We start from the raw sequence: 18,636 nt of genomic DNA on the forward strand, positions 1-18,636 counted from the left end.
GTGGATGGTAGCAGGGTCCCTGCGAGAGAAGATTCTGGTGCAGCGGCAGGATCCACGGGTCGGTTACTGACATGGCTCTCAGCCATGAAAACCACGGTCTTTTTGGCCAAAACGGGGCTATCAAGATGACCCTTGCCCTCTCCTGTCTTATTTTCCTGACTACTGTTGGTAGTAGCACCATTGGAGGGAAGGCATAGGCTAGCTGGAATGTCCAGGGTGCTTGGAGGGCATCTAGAATGTCTGGGTTGTCCGACCTGTAGAGTGAAGCAAACCTTTTTACGCGCCTGTTGGCTCTGGTTGCGAATAGGTCTATCTCTGGTCTGCCCCATTCTGACGCTATCATTTCGAAGACGCGTCTGCTGAGGACCCACTCGCCCTGGTATAGGGCCTGGCGACTGAGATAGTCTGCTCGGGAGTTGTCTACTCCTCTTATATGGAGAGCTGACAAGGAGAGAAGATGGACCTCGGCCATCTCCAGGATCTTTCCCGCGATAGACATCAGTGGTATTGACCGCGTGCCTCCTTGCCGGTTTATATAGGCCACTGCGGTGGTATTGTCTGTCTGGATCTTTACGTGGGTGCCCCTTAGCTGCGGGAGAAAATGAGATATCGCATAAAAAAAAAAATCGCTGTTAGCTCCTTTACATTAGAGGAGGCCTCTATTTCATCCTCACGCCACCAGCCTTGTACCATGTGCTCCTCTAGATGGGCTCCCCAACCTAAGGGGCTGGCATCCGTGGTGAGTATTTTGGAGGGAGTCACCCACCATTGTACTCCCTTCGATAGATTGGAAGGATTTAACCACCATTTTAGGGATTCAACCACCTCGGGCGATAGGGGCATCTTCCCTTCCAGCCGCCCCTGCAGTCTGTCTCCTGCAGAATAGCCCACTGCAGTTCTCTGGAGTGAAACTGAGCCCATTGCACCGCTGGAATGCACGATATCAGAGACCCCAGCAAGGACATTCCCTGTCTCAATGATATTACGGGTCTTCCTGTAGTATTCTGTATCTTATCGATTATGGCCATTACTTTGGCGTTCGGCAGAAAGCACTCCTCAGTTACGGAGTCCACTTGCAGGCCCAAAAACCTCTGACAGGTCACTGGTTCTAGTCTGGACTTCTCCCAGTTAATTAGCCAACCCAGTGTTTGTAGGGATGAGATAATCCTAGCTATTCTCGCTTCACATTGTGAAACAGAATTTCCCACTATGAGTAGGTCGTCTAAGTAAGGGACAACTAGGGTGTCATTCAGCCTTACATACGACATTACTTCCAGCATCAATTTTGTAAATACCCGAGGAGCCATGGATAGCCCGAATGGCATTGCCGCAAACTGGAAATGCTGAATCCGACCTTTGAACCAGACTGCTACCCGCAGGAACCTCTGGTGCCCTCGATATATGGGGAGATGGTAGTAGGCGTCCTTTAGGTCCAAGACTGCCATATAACACCTGGGGAACAAAAGCTTTATTGCAGACTTAATCGACTCCATCTTAAACGACCTCAGTCTTAGGAAGGTATTAAGTTTCTTTAAATTTATTATAGTCCTGTAAGAGCCATCTGGTTTTGGGACTAAAAATAGAGGAGAATAAAAGCCCATCCCTATTTCGTCGTCTGGGACCTCTACTAGGACCTGTTTAGTTAGCAGTACTGCAATCTCCATCTCCAGCGCTTCCTGCTGTGTCCCGGACTTAATGGAAGTCAATAGGAAGGAGTTCGGTGGATACCGAACAAATTCTAATTTCAGGCCTGATGACACGATATTCATGGCCCATGGATTTGATGTCACCTTTTCCCATTGGCGGCTAAATTTTAATAGCCTGCCACCTACCGGTATAATGATTTTATCGGGATCTGTCTCCCCTGAAGGGACGCTTCCCGAATAGGTTGCCCCTTTGTTTGGGGTCCTTATTTCCCCAGCGGTCCTGGGGTCTAAAGTCCTTCTTTTTACCAAACGGCGGCTTCCTGTAGGCCCTCCTGTTGAACGGAACATACGGGTTAGGGAAACCCTTCTTCCTCTCCCCCGCTTTTGTCAAAATCTCATCCAGTTCCGTGCCAAACAAGTACTTACCCTGGCAGGGTATAGCACACAGTCTAGTTTTTGTTTGTGTGTCTCCTTTCCACCCCTTCAACCATAAGGCCCGCCTGCCTGCCTTGGTCAGTCCTGCCGCTCTAGCCGATAACCGGAGAGAGTCCGCGGAGGAGTCGGAGAGGAAGGCCGCTGCTCCCTTAATGAGGGGCATAGAGGAAAGGAGTCTATTCCTAGCTACTCCATTCTTAATATTGTCCTCTAAGTCATTCAGCCACACCAACAATGATCTTGCCGTACATGTGGCTGCTATTGCGGGCTTAAAGGCTGCCGTGCATGCCTCCCAAGATCTTTTAAGAAATGTATCGGTTTTCCGATCCAAAGAATCAGCCAAGGTTCCCGAATCCTCTACCGGCAGAGAGGATCTACGAGAGGTAGAGGCCACTGCCGCATCCACCTTGGGGGCTCTTGACCAGGCAATTAACTCCTCATCGTCAAAGGGGTACTTACGCTTTGACATTAAGGGGAGGAAGGTTCTTTGACCTTGTTTTTCCCACTCCCTTTTAACTAGCTCCTTAACAGCTGGTACCACTGGGAAAGCCCGGACCTTTCTACGGGAAATGCCTGCAAACATTATGTCCTGTGGGGTCTTGGGGTCCTTACTTTCTGGCAACCCCATGGTATTTCGGACAGACTTCACTAAATTACTGACACTGTCCGTGTGGAAACACGTTTGGTCCTCGTCCTCTGAGGAAAGGTATTCCTGGGACTTGTCGGAATCTAGTTCCCCGGTTTCAGATGGCGATTTTGACGCCAGCGAGGCTCCTCCTCTTGGCGAACATATTTCTCTTGCGGAGGAGTGACCCCCCAAACTACAGGAACCGCCTAAGGCCCGTAGCTCCTCTCTTATAATTGCCCGGATATCCTCCTTCTTTCGTGAGGACTCCTCCTGTAAGGCCTCCTCAATACATGATTGGCATAATCTCTTAGGGTGGCCGTCTGGGAGGGGCTGAGAACATAAGGCACACTCTCTATGTTTCGCCTTCTCCGTTCTTTTAGCCTAAAGGGGGTATGGACCAGAAAGAGAAGGCCATCAATTATATATTCTGACCACAAAACACTCACCCGTGAGTTTCGTCAGTAAACTACCGGCTGCGGGGTCCGCGACCCAGGCTGAGGCGAGGCATGGGACGACTTCTTTTCCTTGCGTTTTTTCTCCAAGGGCTCATCTTGCCTGGAAGGCCCACTAGACTCCTTCCTGGAGCTGCCACTTTTCCTGGTGCTACTAGTTCTCCTTGTAGCACTGCTCTGTCTACTGCCATGTGGGGATTGCACTGGCTGACCTAACGGGAGCGAAGCTGGGTCATCTAAGGACGACATGACTGCGCACCCGTGCTGCGTTTGTGGCTTCTTTTTATAGCCGCTGCTATAGCTGCTCCTCTTCCTCTTTTTTTTTTTTTTTTGCGCTTCTGCGCATGCGCGGGCGTTCTCCCGCGATCCTTGCCTCCTGCCTGACCCCGGAAGTTCTTTCCACTTCCGGGTTGCCTCTGCTGGGGAAGCACTCGCTCACAGCAGAGCACTGATGCGGCGGCTGTCCCGCTGTGCCTCCCGGCTATCTGCACCCCGCCACCAACATACCTGGGGGGGGGTATTTCACCGTCCTCCCCAGTGAGCCTTGGCACCAATATCACCTCCGGCCTCACCTGCATTACCAGCTCTGGGGGGGGGGGGGATATACCTCTCCGCCCGACGCTGCCTCCGGTCCTGGGGCCCCTGCTGCTCATATTCTGCATGCAGGCGGCTACCAGACCAGGAATCCTCTTCTGCGGGTTCCTTTCCAGGAACAGGAAACCAAACTGAGGGAGCGAGGGGGACCGCCCCATTTATCTCTCTGTAGGTTTCCTGTTCATGGGGCGGATCCCCTCTCTCAGCGGGTGCTGTCGTGGCGAAGAGGAAAAAATATTGTTATTCTCACCTTCCGACGTCCCGCGCAGCCATCCTGTGGTGAAAAAATATTCAGCAGTTTTTAGAAATAATATTTTGTTTGTATCTGCCATTTCCGAGACCCGTAACATTTTTACTCCTCCATCAATAGAGCTGTGTGAGGGCTTGTTTTTCGGGCATGGCGAGCTGATATTTTCATATAATCCATTTTGAGGTCCATAAGATGTTTTTATCACTTATTATATTTTTGATTTGTAGATGTGGTGACCAATATTCTCAATTTTGGCATTTTGATTTTTTTCCCCTATTACGTTGTTTACTGAATAACCCAATCAGTTTTATATTCTGATAGCTATGACTTTTTTAGAGACATAAAAATGTTTTGTTTTTTTTTTAATTTCTTTATTTTTAATGGGGGTGGAGTGGCATTCAAATTTCTAGATCTTTTAATTTTAACTTATTATTTTTTAATCTTCTTAGGGGACTTGAAAATGTGATCATATACAGTGGGGAAAAAAAGTATTTAGTCAGTCAGCAATAGTGCAAGTTCCACCACTTAAAAAGATGAGAGGTGTCTGTAATTTACATCATAGGTAGACCTCAACTATGGGAGACAAACTGAGAAAAAAAAATCCAGAAAATCACATTGTCTTTTTTTTTTCATTTTATTTGCATATTATGGTGGAAAATAAGTATTTGGTCAGAAACAAAATTTCATCTCAATACTTTGTGATATATCCTTTGTTGGCAATGACAGAGGTCAAACGTTTTCTGTAAGTCTTCACAAGGTTGCCACACACTGTTGTTGGTATGTTGGCCCATTCCTCCATGCAGATCTCCTCTAGAGCAGTGATGTTTTTGGCTTTTCGCTTGGCAACACGGACTTTCAACTCCCTCCAAAGGTTTTCTATAGGGTTGAGATCTGGAGACTGGCTAGGCCACTCCAGGACCTTGAAATGCTTCTTACGAAGCCACTCCTTCGTTGCCCTGGCGGTGTGCTTTGGATCATTGTCATGTTGAAAGACCCAGCCACGTTTCATCTTCAATGCCCTTGCTGATGGAAGGAGGTTTGCACTCAAAATCTCACGATACATGGCCCCATTCATTCTTTCATGTACCCGGATCAGTCGTCCTGGCCCCTTTTCAGAGAAACAGCCCCAAAGCATGATGTTTCCACCACCATGCTTTACAGTAGGTATGGTGTTTGATGGATGCAACTCAGTATTCTTTTTCCTCCAAACACGACAAGTTGTGTTTCTACCAAACAGTTCCAGTTTGGTTTCATCAGACCATAGGACATTCTCCCAAAACTCCTCTGGATCATCCAAATGCTCTCTAGCAAACTTCAGACGGGCCCGGACATGTACAGGCTTAAGCAGTGGGACACGTCTGGCACTGCAGGATCTGAGTCCATGGTGGCGTAGTGTGTTACTTATGGTAGGCCTTGTTACATTGGTCCCAGCTCTCTGCAGTTCATTCACTAGGTCCCCCCGCGTGGTTCTGGGATTTTTGCTTACCGTTCTTGTGATCATTCTGACCCCACTGGGTGGGATTTTGCGTGGAGCACCAGATCGAGGGAGATTATCAGTGGTCTTGTATGTCTTCCATTTTCTAATTATTGCTCCCACAGTTGATTTCTTCACTCCAAGCTGGTTGGCTATTGCAGATTCAGTCTTCCCAGCCTGGTGCAGGGCTACAATTTTGTATCTGGTGTCCTTTGACAGCTCTTTGGTCTTCACCATAGTGGAGTTTGGAGTCAGACTGTTTGAGGGTGTGCACAGGTGTCTTTTTATACTGATAACAAGTTTAAACAGGTGCCATTACTACAGGTAATGAGTGGAGGAAAGAGGAGACTCTTAAAGAAGAAGTTACAGGTCTGTGAGAGCCAGAAATCTTGATTGCTTGTTTCTGACCAAATACTTATTTTCCACCATAATATGCAAATAAAATGAAAAAAAAACAGACAATGTGATTTTCTGGATTTTTTTTTCTCAGTTTGTCTCCCATAGTTGAGGTCTACCTATGATGTAAATTACAGACGCCTCTCATCTTTTTAAGTGGTGGAACTTGCACTATTGCTGACTGACTAAATACTTTTTTCCCCACTGTAACTGCTTATACTATATACTGCAGTACCGCAGTATATAGTGAAAATCCTGGTCTCCAATGAAACTTAGCATATAGCTGAGCGTCAAAGGAGTACCAAGATGGCAGCAGGCTCTCGGCTGCCCTAGTAACCCATCGGCACCTTGCAATCATGTCATGGGAGGTCGATGGGAATTGTCTTGCGCGCACACCAGCTGCGATGTCATTAAAATGCCTCTGTCAGAGACTGATGGCATCTACATGTTTAACAATCATGGTAGGAACTCAGCTGGTGTAGAGAGAACTTCCACATCCAGTCACCTCAACATGTTCGGACACGTATGTCCTTGTGTGTGAAGTGTTTGAATTTTGTATTGTGTTTTTCTCTTGAACAGTAGTACGCGTGAATACATGAAAACAAAAAATGCCGATACAAAATTACAATCATGTGCTCCTTCATTCAAAGTGCTGAACAGCAATATAACAATATGCCAGGGGTAAACTTACAGAAAATATGGTAAATATGGATATAAAGGAACTATATCTATTATTTATATACTGTACAATTCAGATTTCTTATTGTCAAAAGTGTGAAGTGTGAAAAAGATCCTGGCAACAAAAGGTGCACAAGTCAAAAACCGCTGGCGTAATATAGTAAAGACCTCACACCATAGTATAGCCATACTGCAGTAATTCCTCTTAACTGCTTAAAGTCTAGTATAGAAACACGGCACACAAAAATAGGTTCTCCATAACTTTATAGTAGAAAATTCTTTATAATCATCGGTCTGTGAATAACGTATCCAGACTGCACTGCGGAATTATCCAGGCTTTCACGCGGCAGTTAGATCATCGGTGCGGGCTGTCCATGCGCTACGATGGAGTGAACAGAGGAGCAGAGACGCTGACCAGCTGGCAGGGAAGATTACAAAGCTTGCGCATGGACAGCCCGCACAGAGACTCTAACTGCAGAGTGAAAGCCTAGATAAGCCGGCAGCGCAGTCTGGATACGTTATTCATGATTAGAATGAATTTAATATGAAGGGGTTTGTGAATACACGGAATTGTCTACTATAGAGTTATGGAGAACATGTTTTTGTATGCCGTGTTTCTAAAAAGGCACGAAACAATCACTGACCTCAGGGAGACCAGTCAAAGAAAACACTGCGGCAGCCGGCAAAGGCGCTCAATCAGTGAAATCCTAGGTGCAATGCTCCCTGGGAAATACAAATATGCAAATAAAGTCCGTGGAGCCTCATTTAAGAATCTCAAACACGGGACTAGCCAGATCTTCCTCGAGGGAAGATCGTAAAGAGCTGGATATTGACTTAAAGGGCCACTTAATATGGTGGTAATGGTGGTTTCCGAAAGGAGCCACTCCTTGGCTGGGTCCTTCCCTGGAGGAAGATCTGGCTAGTCCCGTGTTTGAGACTCTTAAATGAGGCTCCACGGACTTTATTTGAATATTCGTGTTTCTAAAAAGGGGCATGCCACGACACCATTATTCTTACACTTTTCTGATGCATTTCAATTGATAATTATGCAACCAACAAGTGACCACTACAAAAATGGACTGCCCACTTTTTCACTTACCACTCTGAACTGCTCAATTTTTTGATTGCCTTTGATGAAATATGGACATTCACGATCGCCAGTTCTGTGACCATACTGCTTACATCTCCAACCTACAGAAGTACATGAAGACTGGTTAGAAGAGGGCTGAAAATGTGGGCGCCTCCTGATGAAGACGTAATAAAATGTGCATTCGGGTGGTGGGAACACTTCAAGCTGCTGATGTGAATTACACTGTGTTCCAAATTATTATGCAAAAAATATTTCCTCATATTTTCTCTAAATTACCTATATGAATTGCAGTCATTGTTATTTTCCAGTCATCTACTATTCTAGTATAATTTCAATGTTTTTGAACAAACTGCCTATGAAAACAGTCTATTTTTTAAAATAATAAACACTCAAAATGCATGTTCCAAATTATTATGCACAGCAGAGTTTTCAACCTTTTTATGTTGAACAAAAAAATGGTCAATTGTGAAATTATAAGCATTATCAGCTTATTACAAAATGAAATCAAACAGTTTTCAAGTCAAAACTTTATTCTAGGTGATGTTACATTTGCACATAGGACCCCTTGTTCGAAAGAAGCTTCTGAACTCTCTCGTCCATTGAATTTGTCAGTTTTTGGATGGTTTGTGCTTCAATTGTTTTGCATGTGGACAGAATACCCTCCCAGAGCTGTTGCTTAGATGTGAACTGCCTCCCGCCATCATAGACACTCCTTTTGATGATGCTCCAGAGGTTCTCAATGGGGTTGAGGTCAGGGGAAGATGGTGGCCACACCATAAGTTTGTCCTCCCATAGCAGCCAGAGATGCAGATGTGTTATTTGCAACATGAGACGGTGCATTATCATGCATGAAAATGATCTTGCTGCGGAAAGCACGGTTCTTCCTCTTGAACCATGGCAGGCAGTGCTGTTTTAGAAACTCCACATAGATTATGGAGTTCATCTTTACCCCTTCAGTGATCCTAAAGGGGCCGACAATCTCTCCCCATGATTCCAGCCCAAAACATTACTCCACCTCCTCCTTGTTGGCGCCTTAGCCGTGTTTTCATGGGGTGTTCATCAACCAGCCATCCTCCACTCCATCCATCTGGACCATCAAGCGCTGCACGGCACTCATCGGTGAACAAAACAGCTTGGAAGTCAGTCTTCATGTATCGTTTGGCCCACTGGAGCCGTTTCTGCTTGTGTGCAGTGGATAGAGGTGGTCGACAGGATGGCTTACACACAGCTGCAAACCTCTGAAGGACCCTGCATCTTGTTGTTTGGGGGACGTTGGAGGCACCAGCAGCTTCAAAAACTTGTCTGCTGCTATGACAAGGCATTTTTGCAGCTGCTCTTTTAACCTGACGCAATTGCCTGTTGGAAAGAGTCCTCAATTTTTCCGTGTGTGCTGGGAATCAGCTACATACTTCTTGATTGTGCGATGATCACGATGAAGTGTCTTGGCAATGTTGATTGTAGTCATGCCTTGACCTAAATACTCCACAATTTGTTGCTTCTCAGCAGCCGACACATCCTTTTTCTTTCCCATTTTGGCCAAAAATGTAGGCTGCTTAATAATGTGGAACAGCCTTCTTAAGTAGTCTTGCCTTTATTTGGACACACCTGCCAAACTAATTTGCACAGGTATCTGCAATTGCTTTCAGTGATATAAAGAGCCCTGACACACATCACCATCAATGAGTTTAAATGACAAACAAAAAAATTCTAACCTTATCACTCCGAAACTCTTTTTGCATAATAATTTGGAACACAGTTTACATGTAAGTGTTATATCTTATTTTAGCCCTTCTTTTGTCTGATATATGTTTGGGAAGGTAATACCCGATGATACTATTAGTATATATAAGGGATTGTGTTATATGCACCTACATCAACACGTATTTATAATCACCACCTGAATGTGCTAATGTTCCTCTGCATGTGTGCCTAGCAGCCTCTGATGTACTATATTTTTTTTTGTATTTTAATTAATAGAGTCTAATGTATGGATATATACACTCTGTAGGTTTTGGTATACTATGCGAGTTATGCCCCTTGTTTGGTTCTTTATGTGGGTCCATTGATATTAATATGGTAATGATGGCAGTATGGATAGAGGGGCAGTTAGAGTATAATATCGATATGATACCTCATTAATGTGGGTTATTTCTACGCATTTGTTCTGGGCACTAATAAAGTAACTTATAATTGGGTCCATCGGGTTGTCCTGCCTTGTTTCAAAAGAAAAATAGCACTGCATGTCGCACTATTATTCTTTTCAAAACCAAGCAAATCTGTGACAGAAGCTTTATTAGGACAATGTGGCCATTGGGTTTCCTCACATTGCATAACCTTTACTTCTTTGCCCAGAGGCATCCATAGTCCTTTGGTAGGAGCATGTGCAAGGAAATCTCTGGCATGTTCATTGCCAGGCAAATCAGGAATACAGTCTTCAGGTTTTGGTTCATCTTCCTTAGAAGAAGAAAAAAAAAAAAAAAAAAGAATCAACAATATTGTACTTAATATGTCAGGTCTTAAAGGGAGTGTGTGAAGAGTCCTAGCATGGCAGAACTACAGCCAGCACTAAAAAGGAGAAGGGCAGAGGCGTTTATTCACACCTTAGGCTAGGTTCACATTGCGTTAATGCAGTCCGTTCAACGCATAGCGTTGATGGACTGCATTAACGCTACTGTCATTTTGTGATCGCGTCTAGCGATCACACTAGCACAGATTCCCTGTCTGTGCTAGCAGTGACGGACCCCCGAACGCTGCAGCCCGCATCCGAGGGTCCGTCACAGAATGACGGCACATCGTGAACGCATGCCGATTATGACATGCGCTACATAATGGTGGTGGTCTATGGCTGCGCTAAAGCATCCGTTACATAGCGTTAGTGCCGCTATGTAACGGATGCCGTCAGCGCATCGCCATTAGCACAATGTGAGCCCAGCCTTACTGTAATGTGTATGTCTATGATTAAAACAACTCTTGCTGGGTGAAATCAACTTCCTTCAATGCCAGAATATGATTTGATACACTCAGACATGTAACGCAATGTTCACAGGTCGAAAAGTCTGTCTGGATTTATATATGAATTCTGTGACCAAAGCTAGATAGAATCCGCAGCAGCTATATCAACATGCATTGCTATGCTTAGAAACAAGACATAGAATAATGGCTGCACATTTTATAATCCGCAGCCTTCTCATCATCGACACATATTCTTTGCTGAAAAGCCATGGATTAGTTCTAATAAATCTCGAAAGAAAGTAGTTTGTGTGCAAAACTGCAGTAGAAATCTAATTTTCAGCTGCAGATTATCACAAGAATCCATGGTATATTTGACTAGACCAAGTCCAAACTGGGTGAACATAGCCCGAGGGTGAGCAGCAGGATGCGTCAACTGTAAAACATGGACACGATTGGTACATTGATCAAGAAACGCACGCGGTATGAATGTGATCTAATGCGCAATATGGATGCTGTATGGGTAGAGGAGCGCAATGTTCGCTGCGATAGACACTGTACTAACTGTGCATGTATGGTGTGCCTGCTATATTATACATATATGTACAAAAAAAAAAACAATCACCTTAATTAGTCCTGGTGGAGGTTTCTCATAGCTAAAAACAAAGACAAGAAACATCAATAAGAATGAACATCTGCAGGGAAACAGTAGAAACTGCCAGCGTTACATACACTCCGGCTAAACTGCAATAACTGCTGCAAAAACTGTGCAGAGCGAAAACTAACAGGTACAATAACATGGAAGAAAACGGAGTTGGTCCCAAAGAGCATGCTATCCCAAAATAACATATCTAATTCTTATCTGATTTACACCTCAAGACCAGTAATTATTTTCACCTTCTGCATTATGACAGCCATACTTTTTTTTTTTGTTAATGTAGCTGTATTATTTACAGTTTTGGCCAAAAGTATTGACACCCCTGCAATTCTGTCAGATAATACTCAGTTTCTTCCTGAAAATGATTGCAAACACAAATTCTTTGTTATTATTATCTTCATTTAATTTGTCTTAAATGAAAAAATATATTTCCACACCAAACATAAAAAAGAGGGTGGACAAAAGTATTGGCACTGTTCGAAAAATCATGTGATGCTTCTCTAATTTGTGTAATTAACAGCACCTGTAACTTACCTGTGGCACCTAACAGGTGTTGGCAATAACTAAATCACACTTGCAGCCAGTTGACATGGATTAAAGTTGACTCAACCTCTGTCCTGTGTCCTTGTGTGTACCCCATTGAGCATGGAGAAAAGAAAGAAGACCAAAGAACTGTCTGAGGACTTGAGAATCCAAATTGTGAGGAAGCATGAGCAATCTCAAGGCTACAAGTCCATCTCCAAAGACCTGAATGTTCCTGTGTCTACCGTGCGCAGTGTCATCAAGACGTTTAAAGCCCATGGCACTGTGGCTAACCTCCCTAGATTTGGACGGAAAAGAAAAATTGACAAGAGATTTCAACGCAAGATTGTGCGGATGTTGGATAAAGAACCTCCACTAACATCCAAACAAGTTCAAGCTGCCCTGCAGTCCGAGGGTACAACGGTGTCAACCCGTACTATCCGTCGGCGTCTGAATGAAAAGGGACTGTATGGTAGGAGACCCAGGAAGACTCCACTTCTTACCCCGAGACATAAAAAAGCCGGGCTGGAGTTTGCCAAAACTTACTTGAAAAAGCCTAAAACGTTTTGGAAGAATGTTCTCTGGTCAGATGAGACAAAAGTAGAGCTTTTTGGGCAAAGGCATCAACATAGAGTTTACAGGAGAAAAAAAAGAGGCATTCAAAGAAAAGAACACGGTCCCTACAGTCAAACATGACGGAGGGTCCCTGATGTTTTGGGGTTGCTTTGCTGCCTCTAGCACTGGACTGCTTGACTGTGTGCATGGCATTATGAAGTCTGAAGACTACCAACAAATTTTGCAGCATAATGTAGGGCCCAGTGTGAGAAAGCTGGGTCTCCCTGAGAGGTCATGGGTCTTCCAGCAGGACAATGACGCAAAACACACTTCAAAAAGCACTAGAAAATGGTTTGAGAGAAAGCACTGGAGACTTCTAAGGTGGCCAGCAATGAATCCAGACCTGAATCCCATAGAACACCTGTGGAGAGATCTAAAAATGGCAGTTTGGAGAAGGCACCCTCCAAATATCAGGGACCTGGAGCAGTTTGCCAAAGAAGAGTGGTCTAAAATTCCATCAGAGCATTGTAAGAAACTCATTGATGGTTACCGGAAGCGGTTGGTCGCAGTTATTTTGGCTAAAGGTTGTGCAACCAAGTATTAGGCTGAGGGTGCCAATACTTTTGTCTGGCCCATTTTTGGAGTTTTGTGTGAAATGATCAATGTTTGCTTTTTGCTTCATTCTCTTTTGTGTTTTTTCATTTAAGACAAATTAAATGAAGATAATACCAAAGAATGTGTGTTTGCAATTATTTTCAGGAAGAAACTGAGTATTATCTGACAGAATTGCAGGGGTGTCAATACTTTTGGCCACACCTGTAAACAGAGTGCTGCCAGGAGCTGCTAAAGACCCTCACAGCTGCTCTTTGTCATTCTGTGAAGGGTCATTCCATGGTAATTTACGTTTCAACACAGTTAGTAACTTGCGTTACAGTAAGTTTACTTCTCATATGAAGTAGTGGTATTGTAACGTAAGTTACCATCAGCTTTGTAACGTAAATTACTGCATTGTGTTGTAACGTAAGTTACCAAGTAATAACACTGTAGTTTGTATTTAATTTGTATTCTTGAAAAATCAAACTGTGTTGAATTCTATAATAGTTTAATGTACAATATACATTCACTCATTTTTGTGCCTGTCTTCAAGGAACAGTCTGTAGCCATTATTAACTCAGTTTTTGTCTTGTGAATGTAACGCAAGTTACCATGGAATGACCCTTAAAGAAACTAAAAAGTACAGTAAAACATGGTTTTTAAAATAAATATAAAAAGATACAAAAAGTGTAATTATCCTTTCTCTTCCTCCATTAATAAAAAAAGACAAACTCTCCAAATATAACATAAACCTGATCGAAAAAATACTGTAAAAAGACAAAAGTCAAAATGCCAGAATTGTTTTTTTGTTGTTGATGCTGCAACTCAGCAAGTGTCAAAGAAGCAATCAGAACCGTCATGTCTACCCCAAAGTGTTAATAAGCGGCGTCACAGCTTGAGTATGAGACCTCACACAGCTCCGTCAGCGTAAAAGTTATAATATTACAAGTCTTGGAAAATTGCGACCTAAATAAACGCAGTTATCATACTGACCAGGAGAATCATCTTGCCAGGTCATTTTACAACATATTAAAGGCTGCAAAAACAAAAAAAAAAAATGTTGTCCTGTCTTCCAGTACACTGAATGGTAAAATGAATGAGGTCTTTCAGAAAGCCACAACAACTTAGAAGTAGGGGTTGAAGCCGTTGCCTGCAGCTGTACCAGGCCCGGTTTTTTTTTTTTACTTAGGCCACGCTCACATGATCAGTGTTTGGTCAGTATTTTACATCACTATCTGAAAGCGAGAACAAGGAGGGGCTGATAAATACAGAAGTGGTGATGTGCTTCTAGGATACTTTTCCTTTATTGTCCCATTCCTGGTTTTGACTTACAAATACTGATGTAACATACTGACCAAACACTGAAGGTGTGAACGTGGCTGTACATTCAGTTAACTGCAAAATGATGTCTCTTTAACTGACAATTGGTGTCACACGTCCCGCATTTGCGCGTCTCCAGACTGAAACTTTACAGTCTCATGTCTGACTATGAAGCTGTCAAAATCAGGTTAGGAGACCTGTCACTGAATGCACTGAACTTACAAGATCTCAACATGCTTGATCTTCTGGATCTCCTGTGAGGTATGGGTACCACCACCGCTGCTGCTGCTCCGTCTCCGTTTTCTGTCACTATGATGGTGGCGGCTACTACTGCTCCCTGGTGTCACAGGCTCATCCTCTTCACTCCGACGCCTGCTGTCTTCCTTCCTTCTGTGGGACATTTTAGAATGCCTGTAATACAACCACATTAAACACAGTGAGGTTTATAGGGTCTTTTCATTAGCAGTATTCAGAGCTCTACGGTATTTTACTGTCAAATACAAACAGATCCTATTAAAGGGCTTGTTTACTACTCCGATAACCCTTTCTGAATCCCTACGTTTCCTCGTTACAAAATACCAGCTATGTTCTGCTCCGGGCGCTGTACCAGTGGTGTCAGCACTGGGTCTCCTGGGGCTTGCGTGACATTATGTCACACAATCCCTGCAGCCAATCAGCAATCACTTCACTCTCCCCTCTTTCAGATAAATCACATCCAGCGGGAGTGAGAGCAGCAGCACCATCTAATGTGTACAGGAGCATTGAGGGAATTGGGAAAGAGAACAATTGGCCGAATTCCTAATGTGTATGGCTAGCCTAACGAGTCTCATTAGTCATATACTGAACACAGGCAGCTTATATATATATATATATATATATATATATTTTACAGGTTCTCATCCCAATTATTAGTGCAGGCTTCCTTAAAAAATGCACAGGACTGCTGCTCTCCCAATAGCATCTGATGGAGAAGCATGTGATTAGTCAGGTCCCTCACAGTCCTCCAATAGAGGAAAACAGGGTTGTGTGCTTCTGGTCATCTCCAGCTTAATCACTAAATGACTTCAATTACAATGAGATCCGTGTATCCTCCCCTCCGGCAGCAGCGCCGGTCCACCAATATTCCCACAGGGTGACACCCCACCCCCCGACAGTGTTGTGTCACGTGCTTGATGCAGTCGATGAGCCACCACTGGTTGGCTGCAGCTTTTTACTAGTTTGTCAGAGCTGCTCATAGGCTGCAGTGATCAAGTGGCACAATGATGTCATGTTACCCTTCCTCCGGGATAAGAGAAACTGCAGGAGGTATTTGTTGGTTTTATTGGGGTCCTGAATAATTAAGATAGGCAGTGAAGTGGTGGACAACCCCTTGAAGTGTTTCCTGTTGGAGGGTCCTGCCTCACCAGCCATAGTGGTAACACGAGTCCTGAGAAGTCCATGGAAGGCAGCACTAGAACCTGTTATACCTTTGCAGACATGGAGCCCTCACCGGCAGAGTACTCACTCTTTCTGTACCAGTCGTGACTTGTATTGTTTAAGATTACTGTACTTGTATTTATTATGTATACCCCTCCTGACATGTAAAGCACCATGGAAAAAATGGCGTAATAAATAATAACACTTCCATATTAGAAAGTGCAACAAAATCACGTCCACAACATGTCTGTGATAATAAAGTGGACATCACCTCTAAAGATGGCATGTGACAAACTTTTCCCGGAGCCGGTGGGGCTCAGCCCCGAGGACAAACCTTCCCAGGAGCCGGTGGGCTCAGCCCCGAGGACAAACCTTCCCCGGAGCCGGTGGGCTCAGCCCCGAGGACAAACCTTCCCCGGAGCCGGTGGGCTCAGCCCCGAGGACAAACCTTCCCCGGAGCCGATGGGCTCAGCCCAGAGGGCAAACCTTCCCCGGAGCCGGTGGGCTCAGCCCAGAGGGCAAACCTTCCCCGGAGCCAGTGGGCTCAGCCTCGAGGACAAACCTTCCCCGGAGCCGGTGGGCTCAGCCCCGAAGACAAACCTTCCCCGGAGCTGGTGGGCTCAGCCCCGAAGACAAGCCAGCCCCGAAGACAAACCTTCCCCGGAGCCGGTGGGCTCAGCCCCGAGGACAAACCTTCCCCGGAGCCGGTGGGCTCAGCCCCGAGGACAAACCTTCCCCGGAGCCGGTGGGCTCAGCCCCGAGGACAAACCTTCCCCGGAGCCGATGGGCTCAGCCCAGAGGGCAAACCTTCCCCGGAGCCGGTGGGCTCAGCCCCGAGGACAAACCTTCCCCGGAGCCGATGGGCTCAGCCCAGAGGGCAAACCTTCCCCGGAGCCGGTGGGCTCAGCCCCGAGGGCAAACCTTCCCCGGAGCCGGTGGGCTCAGCCTCGAGGACAAACCTTCCCCGGAGCCGGTGGGCTCAGCCCCGAAGACAAACCTTCCCCGGAGCCGATGGGCTCAGCCCAGAGGGCAAACCTTCCCCGGAGCCGGTGGGCTCAGCATTGTTGTTAGAAACCACATTTATCCCTTATGTCAGCAAGGAGCGCTGGACGGAGTCACTAGTCCTTCCCCATGGTGCTGACTGATTGCTCCAGAGTTGGCCTCCTGCCCCATGAAAGCCAGAGCAGCTCAGTGAACACCACTGCCTGGAGCGGGGAAAGGCTCATGGGGGACCAAGGTATTGGTAGAACTGACAGCACAAAAGAGATGACAGGTACAGCACCTGCCCTGCCTGGGAACGCCCACTGGGCATCTTCAGGTTCATTAGCATAATAGATATATGCATTCCCAGGTATTAGCATTACCCCGAGCGGTTACTGCCAGCTGCTGAGGGCCATCATGTCCTCCACAGACCTGTGCGTCCATAGCCATGTCACAGCGGGGTACACCGTATTACAGGGGGTGAGCAGGGACCCTCTCAGGCTCACACGCAGATCCCCCCATAAGTCTTATCCCCCCGCTGTACACAGCACACCTGTATGAACCCCGTGGTATTGCGCTGAGCACACACCGTGCACTCGTGCAGTCATCACAGGACTCACCCGGATGTTGTGGTCCTCATGGAAGACGTCACTAACCCCGTGTTACAACTACAAGAGGTGGCAATGAGAAGTCCTTCATGCTTCCGCACACAGCTCGCTGGTATAACGACACCTCCGGGCTACGGGAAGATGGCGGTCGCCATAGACAAGAAGACAACGAGCGGAAGTGTTTGCAGTGGAAGAAGCCGCTGGCGCGCCCCCTTGTGGAGAGATTACAAGCTGTTCCTTCTCGGTGCTGAAGCTGTAACCTGTAAAGCCTGGATCACATGACAATGCTGATAATAACAGAATGCTCAGTGGGTGAGAAGCCCTGTGTGATCCTCCGGAGAAGGGCGTCTGTCACCAGAGAGGTGTTGTGTCAGCTGTCTGGCATCAGAGCAGTGCAGTGTGTGTGTGAAGAGCGGGACCTGTTTCTTTTATTCCTGTTGTATTAACAGTCTAATTAACACTCCATGTTACTGCAGATGTGCCGGAGCGGGCAGATGTGTGACCACAGGCTTGCAATTTGCGTACTTCCGGCCACATTCCCACTAGACGTATCCGTCCTTGCTATGTGCACTGAGTGAGGCCAGGCATGTCTAGTCAGCATGTGACCACATGTATGCAAATGCCGGAGAATCCTCTCAAGGCCGGACAAACTCTTTAACTGTGGTGCAAACAGCAAATCAAACGACTTTTTGTAGCACACACGCTTCCTTGTTCTTTAGTCATAAGCAGCACCATAGACTTAAATAGGCAAGTCTCATCCTAAATGCAGGAGACACTAGTATACGCTGAGATTTTATCACGTGGACATTAGGACCGTGAAAAAACGGTGATCTGAAAAGCAGATACTTAGTAATTCATCTATATTTTACATAAGAAAAGAATGGCTGATGAAATATTGATGGTAAGAACTGACACACTGATGAAAATCACATAAAAAACACTTGTGCATCAGAAGACTCACTGACATCTGAATGAGGACAGCAGCACTTTGTGAATGCCACGGCGTATAGTGTCAATGGAAATAGCAACGTCCAACTGTATTGTCCCTCAGCAAGATGTACTTACAAAAAAAGCGAAGGTTCTTAGCGCATAAATTGGCCAATTCATGTGAGCCCATCAACCACGGCAAGGTGACACTTCTCTGATGGGTCCTATCATACTGTACATGCCACTTTCAGGCACCCCTTTTCTGTTGTACACCGACGGTAATCTTCATGGATTGGGGGCGGTAGTAGCACATGTGCAGGATGGCCGACAGCGAGTGATTGCCTATGGAAGCAGGTCTTTAAGAGATTCCGATTGAAATCCGGCCAACTTGCTGGCTGGAATTACTTGCTCTGGTGTGGGCAATGACAGAACGCTTTGCCGAGTATCTAACAGGAGCTGAGGT

The 18,636-nt window shown here is 45.6% G+C and overlaps 1 protein-coding gene across 5 annotated transcripts in view; it reads right to left on the reverse strand.

The window, feature by feature from the left end:
* RP9 (RP9 pre-mRNA splicing factor) overlaps positions 1-17,518 on the reverse strand; it is a 32,147-nt gene extending 14,629 nt beyond the window's left edge. Inside the window, exons 1-5 of one of the 5 annotated variants that reach the window (XM_073549948.1) lie at positions 17,228-17,518; positions 14,464-14,652; positions 11,218-11,248; positions 9,968-10,097; positions 7,653-7,744 (exon numbers count right to left, since the gene is read on the reverse strand). In XM_073549948.1, coding sequence (XP_073406049.1) covers positions 7,653-7,744; positions 9,968-10,097; positions 11,218-11,248; positions 14,464-14,642 — 432 coding nt within the window. In that variant the 5' untranslated portion in view covers positions 14,643-14,652; positions 17,228-17,518. Of the gene's footprint in view, positions 1-7,652; positions 7,745-9,967; positions 10,098-11,217; positions 11,249-14,463; positions 14,653-16,105; positions 16,131-17,021; positions 17,140-17,191 lie in introns of those variants that run through there. The other 4 variants (XM_073549947.1, XM_073549949.1, XM_073549951.1 and 1 more) reach the window with 4 other exon arrangements.
* Positions 17,519-18,636: the final 1,118 nt, after the last annotated feature.

Source organism: Dendrobates tinctorius, unplaced genomic scaffold (assembly GCF_039654945.1).
Source record: "Dendrobates tinctorius isolate UK_male_01 unplaced genomic scaffold, ASM3965494v1 ptg000162l, whole genome shotgun sequence".
Lineage (NCBI taxonomy): Eukaryota > Metazoa > Chordata > Amphibia > Anura > Dendrobatidae > Dendrobates > Dendrobates tinctorius.